The sequence below is a fragment of the Triturus cristatus genome, chromosome 2_2, assembly GCF_964204655.1.
Source record: "Triturus cristatus chromosome 2_2, aTriCri1.1, whole genome shotgun sequence".
Taxonomy (NCBI): Eukaryota; Metazoa; Chordata; class Amphibia; order Caudata; family Salamandridae; genus Triturus; species Triturus cristatus.
This window is the reverse complement of record NC_140582.1, coordinates 1,183,785,020-1,183,798,018: the sequence shown is the minus strand read 5'-3', so window position 1 is coordinate 1,183,798,018 and position 12,999 is coordinate 1,183,785,020. Positions and strand designations below refer to the sequence as shown.

Genomic DNA, 12,999 nt, shown 5'->3' with positions numbered 1-12,999 from the left:
TACTGGGGTGCGGTGTAACTTAAAACTCTGCATCTCCTTAAATGTCCTATTTTGCAATGGTCAATTTCTACCGATGCTGAGATCTTCGCACTAGATTGCAGGTAGAGTCTGTGCCTAGAAACTGGAATTTATTTTTGCGTTCTCCTTTAGGTAGCCATATGGGCCTCCTAGGTAAAATTACATTGATTTGTTTCAGAGTTTTACAGTTACAGACTTTCCATCTTCATGGAATGGGAAATAAATTGTGGATACAGTGACTTATTATGAAAGCAGTATCCTCTGAATAGCGATTAGCACCAGAATCCTACAGCCATGCATCTCATAAAACTGCCTCTTGTGTGTCTTGGTACATTATCCGGTTTCTGAGCAGGTTCAGTCTCTACCCATGATTTTATTACGAATATTTGATAATCTAATACAGGATATAAAGTGGTACCTTCTACACCCTAAGGATCTCACCTGATGCAACCAAATAAATATAAAAAAGACTTCGCTGAACTACTTGCATTAAGATAATCCTAATTATGTTAAAGGTGGGTCCATTTTAAACCCTTTTAGGAAGTAGAAGGAAAAGAGAACATTATTCCAAAAGATCATGTAAAGCGTTGGACTTCAAACCAAATAACAAAGATTCTAAACCAAAGGTCAGCAAAATCAATGAATTTTACTGCAGCCTTGTGAAACGGTGCACCTTGTTCCACTGGCTTGTTTGGGGTTTAATAGAAGATGCAGCAACACGATGTTTATCCAAAATCAATTTAGAACGTGTCATTCCAACAGTTCATCATTTGTAGTGGGGTTTAGTGTAAGATTACATGTCTCCAAGCTATTTATTCTGAAGGTGGGTCAGATTTCTCCTTCCTTGCAACTTCACCCTGCCTTGTTTCCTTCGGCCACAGTCCCACTACCTTTCAAACTTGGAATGGGTCCAGAATCCTTCTTGCATTTGGTTTTATAATCTGTGAGGAGGGGGTGGTGCCTTGGTTAATGTGGGTGTTGGATACGGTCATTACCAGTGGACCAATATGAACCGGATAAGATTACGGTCCTGCAGAGCGTGGTCTCTGCTTCAGGACTCTGTGGCTTATCTGCCGAACACCTGAGGAAGAGTGATGGTCTTCTCCAAAATCTCATGATCTTAGGGAATTTATCTCCCAGAGAAAATGTCTGAGGAGCGAAGAGAGGCGTTTGTAGGGGTGAGGCGAAAAAACAGGACATTGCCTCTCTAAGCAGCATCCAATGACAAAAAAAATGTCCTTCCACATTTTCACTGAAATTCTTACTCTGGTTGGCTCTGCTCTTTCTCCAATCGTAAATTACTTTTTTAATGAGCTCTCACATACACTATTGGTGTCCTGCTTCATCATCGGGTCTTGTCTTTCCCCCTATAAACCAGGGTGGGCTCAACCATTTTCGAGAGAGCACTTCGGATTTCTTTTTCCGATGGGGTCTTTTCTGTCTAGATAAAAATGGCTAAAGGAAACCGCAGTTTCCCTTTATTATTGGGTTCCTTTGATATGGTTTAAAAACTCAATATTGGGTGTATTTCATGGAATTATTAGCCTAAAAACCCTATTCTTTAGTTGATGTGTTTCAGCCCTTTCAAGCGCCTCTATGGATCCCCGGCTTTTATCAGCACATAATTATCTTGTCCCATCATTTCTTTCGGCGTGTTTAGTGTTAGGGTAATGTTGTTGTTTAAATGTCTTGGTCTTGCATGCAGACATAAACCTGTACAAACAGGCCGACTTGCTTGTAAACTGGAACATGAGGGCATAAATTAGTGCCCGTTATCGTGCCCATCCAACGTTTTTCAGGAAACCTGAAAACAAAGGTAAAAGAAGGGTTTTTTTCCATTTGAATGCTTGTGTAGATTTTTAGGCGAGTGGTTTATACAAACAATACAAGGCACACTCCATGCACTATGGCCCTCTTGCATGCTTAACAATTCATTGGGGTACCCTACGAGCTTCAGTGCATCCATGAGGGACAGCCATTGTTAATTATGCAGAACACATCATTTTGTGACTGAATTACACAGCAAATAAAAAACGCACTGCACTTGCGAGTTGTGTGAGTGATTTATGCTATTGTACAGAAATGCTCTCAGTCCATATCCTTCTAGGTGTAAATGTGCACCATCCACACGAGCATTTGCTGCGTTCGGATAGCCTCAGTGGTGTATCCGATCTTACCAGTGTCGTTGTCTAGTACAGCAGCCTGTATCAGGCCATTCTTTGGATGTTTGCTCTCGTGATGCTCCAAACACAGACCGGAGAGGAGTGGCATAGGTGTCGCTGCCCATCCGCACTTGTACTTCTTCTTAATTAGGGATGCCCAAGATTCGCCACTAGGAAGCTTGCAAATTGGATTTTATTTCAAGCTAAACAACAAGATAAACGAGCAAATTGTCTGGTTCCATGCAGAGCCAGGAGAACCTGCCACTCACCCTCTTTTCTCATGTTAATGTTTTTTGTAAAGCATGCGAATGCCATAAGGGGTCATGGCGCTGGAGCGTTGTGGAGCTAGCAGTGTTACAAGTTGAGGAAGAGGTTGTGTAGACTGAGCTAAGATTGAATAGTAAAGAGCCAGGGTTTTAGGACTTTCGTGAAACCGAGCACGATGGTCTGTGATTTTAGGTAAGAGAGATGCTGTTCCAGAGTTTAGCTGTGGCACCTATTAAGCTCCTGTCGCCCCCATTTTGCCAGCTTGAGCCTGAGAATGATGACATTTTTGGCTGAGACAGAGCACAACGCTCTGGCATGGGTATACCATTGAAGGTTCTTTTTAAAATATTAAGTGGCTGAGCCATGCAGGGCCTTTGTAGGCGATCCAGAGTGCTTTAAATTGGATATTTCCAGTGGAGCTGGTGTAGAGCCTGGGAGGCTGAGTGGAACTTTAGAATTTCTAGCAGAACCCAAGCGGCTGCATTCTGCAGCTTTCTTAGTCTTTGTTTCATATTGAGATTGAGATCGTTTCAGTGCAACAATCACTGTTTTTAGGAGTTAATGGGGGATAAAAGGAGGATTTTTAAATGTTCTTCCTCTGCTGAAGGTGGATGAAGTGAGTGGTTTCACCTGTGCTCCAAAAGTCAGTTTATCGTCGAATAGGACGCCCAGGTTTCTGACCCTCTTGACAGGTCGGAGGGGTCCCCAGGTTCTGCGGCCTCCATCTGGGGGATCAGAAGGCAAAATAATTGCCAAAAAGCAAAATCTGTCTTGCTGGAGTTTAACTTTAGGTAGTTTTACTTCATCCGTCTTGCGACTTCTTCCACGCAGTTGTGAAATCTCGCTGCGGTTTCCTGCAAATCACTGGAGATTGAAACAATGATTTGTGACATCTGCATAGGACACCAAAGAGAAGCCGAAGGATCTGATCAGACTTACAAGGGGTGTGAGGTGTATATTAAAGAGCGTCAAGCTTAATGATGACCCCTGTGGTACACCACAAGGCAGGGAAAAAGGGGTGGAGACGAAGCCATTTAAAGGATCCGGATTGTTCTCTGTCTGAGAGGAATGATCTGCATGTGGCCAATGCAGTGTCTTTCATACCGATGCTGTTTAAGCGGCTAAGCAGGACCTGATGGTTGACCGTGTCGAGTGCTGCTAAGTCTAGAAGGATCAGGGCTACTTTACCTCCCTGATCAATGCAAGCTCTGATAGCTTCTGTGGCGACAATTAGGACTGTCTTCGTACTATGCCCGCTTCTGAAACCAAATTAGGTATAGTCTAGGAGAAGGTTATTCTTCAAGGAGACAATTTCCCTGTTTATTGCCCTCTTCACCACTTTGGCTTGGCATCGGAGGCGAGATATTGGGTGATCGCTGTTGGTCTCGAGGGGGTGTTGTGTGTTTTTTCAAATTTTTTTTTCACAAGGGATAAAATGGACTTAACTTTCCAGGTTTTTGGAAAATATCCCACCTTGAACATCTCATTAAAGATCTTTGAGAGGTTGGCCACGTCAGTCTTTGAAGCCATCTGTATTGTTGCTGGGGGACAGGAATCAGAGGGTGATCCGGATTTAACTATGTCAAATAGCTTGCTGACTTGTTCTGGTGTGAGGGGGGAGAAATTAGTCAAAGTATTACAAGTCAGAAGTAACGAGATATCTTCACTAGAATTTCAACTGGCATATTCATTTGACGCAAACATTTTGTAGACTTCTGCTACTTTATTTTGAAAAAATTCTGACAAGTCATTACAGAACGATTGATTGCTGATCGACAAATTGGTACTGTTGAGATTAGTTAGGGATCTAATTGTTTGAAAAAGTTCTAGCAGAATTTTTTGTGGACTTAATTTTTTATGAAATATGAAGATTTCTCTTCCTGAATCATATTTGTATACACTAGGATATGTTTGTATTTTTGTTTTTCGTTAGGATTATATTTTCCATGCCATCTGCGCTCCTGTTTGCGACATTTGTTTTTTGTTGTCTGAGTTTTCCTGAAAACCAAGGGGCTTTTGCTTTAGCTCCGTGGCAGTTGAATGATTTTTGGGGCACTAGTTGGTCCACTGCAGACAGTAACCAATTGGTGTAATTAGTGGTAGTGTTTTCCATGCCCTCCAGCACATCAGGAAGGGTGTTGGCTAAGACCTAATTGAGCTGTGACGGTTCCAACTAGAGTCAGGCTCAGGTTTGTTGTGTGCATTGATATGTTTAGCGAGTTGTAAATTTAACATGAGAGCCTTGTGGTCTGACCAGAAGTATGGTGGTTACTGAGAAAGCTGGGTTGTTAGAGAAAATCCCATCCAGAGTATGGCCGTCTTTGTGAGTGGGTTCCTGAACTGGTTGGACTAGACTCACGCTGACCATAGTGTCTATTAAATGTTCCGTGTCTTTGTCGTCAGAAATTTGCACGTGGAAATTAAAGTCACCTAGAACAGTAATATCCGTCAATACAAGGTAGGGTTCTAATATTGGGCACTGGAAGAGCTACAGAATCTGGGGCAAGAATTAGTAGGAAAAGGACAGCTCTATATTTGCGGTGCACAACCGCTAAGCCCATCCTCTTTGCTCAATGAGCTTTTCTAAGTAGGGAGTGTCCTTGGGGAAAGGCTCTCATCAGGTCTGGTTCTGATCTGGCGTCTGCCAAAGTTTGTTACAAATGCCAGGTCTATACTGTGATTGCGTAGAAAATTGGCAAATTCTACTTTATTTTTAATTAAAGACCTTGCATTGACCAATGTGCAGCAGATGTTGTCATTTTTGGAGTTTAGCTCCAGGCTGGTGGTTTGTCAATGGGTTCGGCTTCTCATTGAAAATTAGCCAAGCCTTACAACCGTGAAAGTGCGTGGTTTGATCATCATTGATACCGATGGGGTCTAGGGATAAACATTTACTGTTCCTACCTTGGGGAGAGAGGTGAACAGTTCCTCACTGGAGTAAACCTTTCTGTGAGTGGTGAGGGAGCTCTACACTCATTCACCTTTTGGCACCCCCAGAAATTCGAGGGTGGGGCTTCTGGAAACTGAACGGAAATTACCTTGGCTGCCATTGCATATCCCCGCTGCTATTGATATGATCGCAGGGAAACCCAAATCCCTTAGGCTGATGCGCTGTTGCATGTATTGGGGAGAAGGAGGGAAGTCCCAAAATTCCCCCGGCTATGCCTGCTCAATTTAAAGTTCTTCCAAATGCCATTATTACGTTTTCCCTCCTGTTTCATAGCTTTGTATACTTGCAGTGCCTTGCCTAAATATTTCAATTTGAAGCTTGTTGAACACAAGGTCTGCCAGACTTATGTTTGAGAGGGTTTAGACCGCTCCATTTGCTAAATTCACGATCCCATCAAAATACTGCTTCATTGAACCTAAATTTATTTAAGGCACATCCACTCAGTGCCTTTGGCATCCACACCATTTATATTGTGCATTCAGAATCGAACATCTGCATTAGCTTTGAAATGTCAGTAATTTATTGTGTATATCGGGGAACCTCAATTCTGTTGGTAATTTATTATTTATTTTTAAACTGACATTTTAGAAAAGGCAATAGTGAGAATTTAGTTTGTTCCATATAGAATGGCTAGTGTTGTCACTCGAGACCTAAAGTTGTGTGAAGTAAGATGTTCAGTTTAAAATTAGAGACCAAACCTGAATGACCGGTGTCTCTGCTTTAGATAATGTAACTGGCTTTTATTGTAACCTTTTTACATTTTTTTTTTTTCCCCAGCACCTTCGTCACTTCTTTTTGGATCCCTACCTAATTTGCGTGGCTAGACCGTCACTCAGAGGTCTCATTAACCGAATCAAAGCAGTACAGGAAAAATAGAGCTCTAAGTTACCCAGATATTTTGCTAGTAATTACTTAATCTGATATTAATTCAGTGTAAGATGAAGGTGTTTCTCTTTATTTTAGAGGGAAAAGGCTTGGCCACAGATTGCATTGTCGGTGGAGTTTAAGGTGAGGTTGATAAATCTGTTCACATTTGCTCATTATTTCAACTTTTTTTTAGGTGGTACAAACTCCAGTCGAAGCCAGGTACAAAGGAGAAAGAGAGAGGAGAGATTCAAGTGTCCATCAAGTTTACCCGCAACAACATGACCGCCAGCATGTTCAACCTATCCGTCAAGGAGAAGTCTCGCAACCCCTTTGGGAAACTCAAGGATAAAATGAAAGGCAAGAAGTACGACAACATGGAGTCGGCATCTGCCATCGTGCCCAGTAGTGTGGGGAGGCTGGACAGTGATGATGAAGACTTCCAAAGAGATGCCAACGAGAAGAAACCCAAGTCCAAGGGCTTCTTTCTAAAGGGAAAGCTTCGCAAGTCCTCCCTCACCGCGTCCAACAGTTCGATTAAATCAAACAACTCCATCTCATCCACTGGTGGTGCCAACAATGCAGACGTCAGCATTGTGGTTTCCGAGGTAACCAAAAAACCTGCTCATAGGAACCTGTCCTCTGATGGCTATGGTAAGGACATTTCAAGGAAGAAGCCTTATACATAACACTGAAATGCGTTACATGTGTGTTTGTATCTTTACAGCATGTTTTGTTTTTTTCTGTTTATCCGTGTCATACAAAGTCGGCCGTCTTTCTGTATTGGCAAAATTTTTGCACAACCTGGGTCCTGCATGCAGTTGAGTTTTCGGATGAATCTAGGAATTTACCTACACTTCTCCCTGAATCAGCAGTTTTAGAAGCTAATGATGAAAATGCAACTATTTGGGTATGAGCCGCCTTTCAGTTGGAGGACTAAGTCTGCTATTGTGATGCTTCTAGGTTCGAAAGCGGACAATTGAGAAATCCAAAAACAGTCTTATTTTCCCCTGTCTGCAGGTTCAGAACCTATTTGGGGTGGTTCGCTGCTCTCCAGGCACAGCCCTTGTATAATCTGAGAAGGACACTTGCAGAGTAGTGCTTCTCACAGCACCGTAGTTGCCCCCCCCCCCCCCCCAGCCTGAAGCACCAACAGACTGGTGCAAGATGCCTGCACCCAGCTTTTGTCAATCAACAACGTTTAATTGTGGAAAAAGAAAGGCGAGGCCACGTCTAAAGCGTTTGCACCTTGTACAGCAGTCTGCAGTCCTGCCCCTACTACCAAACGACTGCGTTCAGGAAGAACTAACCAGCCGCTCCTTGCTTAGCAAAAGGCCTGATCTGATTTGTAAAGGAGGCCCGTCTCTACTACCCACATTTCAGTTACCAAGTCTACTCCCTCCAGCTCCAGAAATGTTAGTAATACACTTCCACTGTCTGGGAAAATAACGTACCTCCCTTATGTGTGAAGGCAAACCCTGGGGTGTCCAAAGTGGTTCCCCCTGGCCTTCATTACTCTGGCACAATTGCACACCATGCATGTACCACACATGCTACTGATCCAGCGCAAGACCGGTTAACAGGGGAACAACCTGTACCAATACCCTCCCTGCGTCACAGACCAGACGTCACACTAACTCATTCACACATGCAGTCATTGGTGGGGCCCATAACACCAACACTCACGCGCTACTTCCACACTGGTCTGCACACACAGGAGGGATGAGTGATCCAAGCGCTGGACATGTGAGGGGAACACCTTATAACCTATACGGAAGGAAAAGTTATTTTACAAAATATACATTAACGTCCTTCGCCTACACATCCTTAGTCCCAAAACATCAAGGCGCTCCTCCCACTTGGTCAATGGACCAAATTAGTTGGATTGGTTGATGGTGATTTAGAACCAGCTAAAACACATTTTAAGACTTCAGAATCGATCTCTCAAAATGAAACTCGCAACTCATGATTTCTCTTTAATCAATAATTGTTTATCTTAAAATTTATAATGAATTTAAATAGCATTTGTCTCGCCCAATTTCAGTAAATTTATATCAAATTTTGAGTAAATTGCAGAACATCATATTTACCTAATCTGGCTATTTTGAGTCCTCTAATTCATTGGCTCTGCATAATTTTGTAGTAAATTGTCCGAAAACAGGCCAAAGCTCAAAAGTTCTGTGCTCAGCACGTTACAGTCCCAAAGATCGGCAAAGGACCAGAGACGTGCAAGCATCTATCATTGCCCGTAAATTTAGAAACAGTTCGCAGTCATCAGTTGATCGGGCAGCATCCAGACCCTCAAAGATTCAGGAAACGCCTTTCAACGCAAAGCGACGTGACGCAAGAAGCAAAGCGAAGAGTCAGTTCGTCCGTCCGCATCCCTCTCTATTCTATTACCCTTTTTATAATGCAATGAAATAAAGAAGATACAATTTAAAGTTTCAGACCAGTCGTGATTGGCTGGTTGAGATCGTTCGATGCAAGTTTAAGGTTCTCAGTACAGTTCGAGGGGTGATATCACTAGTTAGTCCAAAATTCGGCTTGTTCCGGTTTATTGTAAGGTTGATTGTTCTCCTATCTTGGCAGACCTCCCGTTTTTCTGGCCTTGTCCGGGTACATGGAGAACAAAGGTCGCGACGAGGTTTAGGAGATTTCTCGCGCATACGTAGCTCACTCCGCGCCTCGTGGAACAGTGCCCACTTCGTCGTGTAGTGTCAGCGGCCATCTTTGATTTAGGCCCAAATTCCAACTTAAGCGAAACGAACACAAAAGAATAATTAATACATGGAAATGGTGATCCTAATGTTAACCCCTTGCTAATCCCTCTGTGCTTGCATTTATCTAGCATATAGCAACATTTAATGCAATCCTAGTCACCTTTTCGGTCCTCCTCATGGGCAACATTACAAAAAGCAACATATATCATGCAGTATTCGATTACCACATATACTATTGTTAATATGCGTACAGATTTTAGTTATAAAGGTTATTTAGCCATGCAAATCCCACGTGTAATTTAAATATTAATAATGTTGATTAATTACATGCAAACTCATTTAATAATATTATAGTTAATAGATTATATAATTAGTATTTTTCATGCAGAATAGAGGAGGTATACAAAAGTTTGCACTACCTGCTCCATCACTACACACAAATGCACAACACAGTTACTCCACAAGACCGAATCTAAACATATTGATGTGATGGGCAGGAAAGTTTTTTTCAGCCCGGCTAGCACTTTCCCTTTGAACGCTTCTGGCCCACCACTGCCACATTCTTTAGGACATGGCATTAGTAGTTGCGCTTGACCAGCCAGAGGATCTTCGGAGCTCCTCCTCACACACTTCAAGGTCAGGATGCCACCAGGCAGATCTTACTTTCTGGTCTAGGCACCACTGACTCGGTTGCCCAACCCAGGGAGACCAGCATCAGATTACACACCTGGATGCATTCCTCTGGATTTTTTTGGAGATGTCCAAGCTTCCTTGATGAAAATGTCTTTTGACTAACCTAGACTTTTTGGCAAAAAAGGTGATTTGGCCTTAGAATGTTTTAAGGATAGCAGAGCACTAGTGAGCTTCCCCAAACTTGCCTGTTTAAGCAGCAGTACAATAATTTCCAGGGCTATTCTAAGGGTGTGGCCTAAAAGCAACCTTTGCAGCTGATCCAAGCTCACAGATTTGTTGTGATTACAGGGGCAGAGGAGATGCTAAGCGACAAGGTTTAGCAGCAACTCCAGTCCCCTTCTCTTCTCCAGGCAAAACATACAAATTCCTTAAATTCAGCCGTGAGTGCTCAACTGCGCTCAAAGACTGGATCCATCATAGATTACTAGACTGGCAGGTGATCATATTTGACCAATGGGTTCTACAAATTGTCCACGTTGGCTATGCCCTTCGCTTCTGGAAACCCCACAGAAGTTTCCACAATTTCCACAGAATATTCCGCAGATCATTCTGCATCCTTTCCAGGGAGGTGCAATTAAGATCCTGCAGAAAGTTGAAGGGGGCGCTGGGATGCTACTCAGTTCTTCCAAGTCCCCAAGAAAGATGGGGGACTGAGCTTGAGTCTAGAGCTCAAGTTGCTGAACTTGTTTCTCAGAAGCGCCCATGGTTGTGGCCTAACTTTGCAATCGGAACACACTCATTCCTGTACATTGACAACTGGCTGTTGAAGTGAGCTCACCTCAAGTAGTATTTGTATCACATGCACAATATTGTTATTGTCCACTCTGAAGTTTTCAGTCGGAGACTTCAAATCCAATCTACTACCTTCCCGGACACTTCCCTTCATTGGGGCCATCCTGGATGTAGTTTAATTGGCGTTTTCTTCGCCTCCGCAGCGAGTCTGGGCCATTCAAGCTATGATCTGTTCCAGGCAAGAGCCGCTTTACCACTGATGAGGATGCAAAGGTTCCTTGATCTAGTCGCTTGGATCCGTCTGGCGCCTCAGACCCACTGGCACGTTAGCACTTCAATGGTAGCAGAGGCTGCAGTGGGACCAACATTGGAAATACCCCTTGGAGAGGATTTAGATCGCGGACTGTGTGATGCAAGACCTCCAGAGGTGGATGTCTGACCCTAATCTGATGTGCAGAAGGTCATTCCTCTGCTCTCTTCAGAACTCCGTGTTGACGAAGGCCTCCTCTCTCTGTTGGGGAGGTCACCTGGACAATGTGTGGAGATCCGAGGTGTAATCGCTCGTCGAGCAGTGCCGTAGACTACATCGGCTGGAGCTGCTCACCGTTCCACTGTTTATTAAAGCTTAGTAATGAATAACATAATCTGTGGAGTGGGGTCCTGTGTTTTCTCTTTGAAGGCTTTGAGACTGTGGCGCTTGCTGGTACTTCACAAGCTCTGCCCGACAGGCCGTCCCCTAGCCGGGGTCCTTTCAACATCTGAGCAGATTAACTCAGCAGGTGTTGTCTTGCTGACCATGAGTGGCACCTGCATCTGGAAGCTGCACAGAGTATCTTGGCACAGTGGGGGTCACACCCTTGATTGAACGTTTGATACTTTGAAACTTTTCCCTCTCCGATCCATGCTCGGTCTTCTTTGGGACTTTGGCCTCCTGCTTGCATCTGCCCCTCTACCCCTGATTCTGCCCCTGCGGCTCATGAGCACAGCTCATTCTAGTAGCCCTGGAGTAGACTCGGATGGTCTGGTCATCCACACCGCTGAGTGTCTGCCCTCCCCTTAGACTCCCTCTTCGGGAGAATCTATGGTCCCAGCAGCCAGGCAGGGGGCTAGATCCGAATCTTCACAATCCATACCTTTGTGTGAAGATTGACTGGATCCAGTTGAGAGACTTAACCCTCCCGTCAGGAGTGGTGGATGTCCACGGTCTGCCATCCTTCCACCAAGGTGAAATATTCAGGCCATTGGACTAGATTCGTCACGCGTGTGAGCGTAGGGCGCTATCAGCTCATTCTTTGTTTATTTCACTTTTCCCTGACAAGCCGGGACTTAGGACCACTTTTCCTGAAAGTGATCACATTTCCATGTGGGGGGAACCATGACCACACAGAACAGGCACTACATCACACGGACTCAGCACACCTACTGCAGATAGAGAGTAAGAAATAAGGACAGACAGACCGCACATACATATGTATGACACAGCAAAACAGAAGATGAGTCAACACCCTGATTACACAAGGAGATCATGCAACATTAACTGAAACCCACAGTCTGTGTACACACACAACTGCAAACAAGGTAAGGATACAGCCCTCCTTCCATCCCATCCAGTACAAACCAAGACCAATATAAGAGATCTTGCCAGACAAAAATAACCCTATACTCTTCAAACGTGCAAAATAATAAAATCGCATTTCTTAGACAAAACCACGGCAAACAAAAAACAGTCCAAACCTACGACCAGTGCTTTAAGTGGGCCGGGTCCCACCTGGTTTCAGACCCGGTAGTAATTAAACTTGGGTATTGAAAAGGGTCCCTGTCAGGGCCTATATTCAAGTCCTTAACTCTAATGGCAAAACCAGTGATTAATTTCTGAACAACAAAAGTTAAAAAAACATTAAGGTAATCCATGTCGGCGATTTCGTTCCTGTTTATATTTTAACATGTTTTACTTAAGCTTGCCTGAGTGAGTTGCTTCCAGGCGTATAGAATGTCCCTATTTGAGAAATCTGGAGTTTAGGCTGAACGCATTGCTAGTTTTGGAGTGTGTGTCATTAGGTTAGAAATGGTTTCAGAATACATGGTCGTCCAATCTTTGGCTTATCTGCAGAGCGCACAGAGCTCTACAGTTTTGATTCTTTGCAAATGTGTGAGGTATACACTTGTAAGTACCAATTCTAACCCCACCCCCAAGTCTTAAACGATTGGTCAAATAACTTAATACTGAAAAAACGCAACACAAACAAATTAAATTACCGTGATCCAACCTAGCTCCAAACCTAATTTTCCATTGTGTCATGTTCACAGGCTTTGATTCCAGCCCCTTCTCTGTTCTGCTTGTACACGGTGCTCCGTGACTGATGCTCGAGGATTCATACATTTGTCGACCAATTTGCAAATGCTGCTCAATTCTACCTAAAGTCTACAATGGCTCGTAACCTCATCGTTGTTTGTACCTGCCTCCCTTGAATGACTGCAGAAATGGTCATAAAAACTTTCCTTGTGGTAAATCCCCAGACCAATGATTTATTCCTCCTCCTCTTCTCATGGGAGTAAACGTTACTGCTTTTTCCTGGAAATTTGAAGATCGAGC

At 43.7% G+C, this 12,999-nt stretch overlaps 1 protein-coding gene across 5 annotated transcripts in view; it reads left to right on the top strand.

Moving 5' to 3' along the window:
• The window catches only part of RAB11FIP5 (RAB11 family interacting protein 5), a 334,850-nt gene that overhangs the window by 207,818 nt on the left and 114,033 nt on the right, over positions 1–12,999 (top strand). For all 5 annotated transcript variants that reach the window (XM_085642763.1, XM_085642764.1, XM_085642767.1 and 2 more), the window contains exon 2: positions 6,458–6,915. In XM_085642763.1, the coding sequence (XP_085498889.1) occupies positions 6,458–6,915 (458 nt within the window). The remainder of the gene's footprint in view (positions 1–6,457; positions 6,916–12,999) is intronic.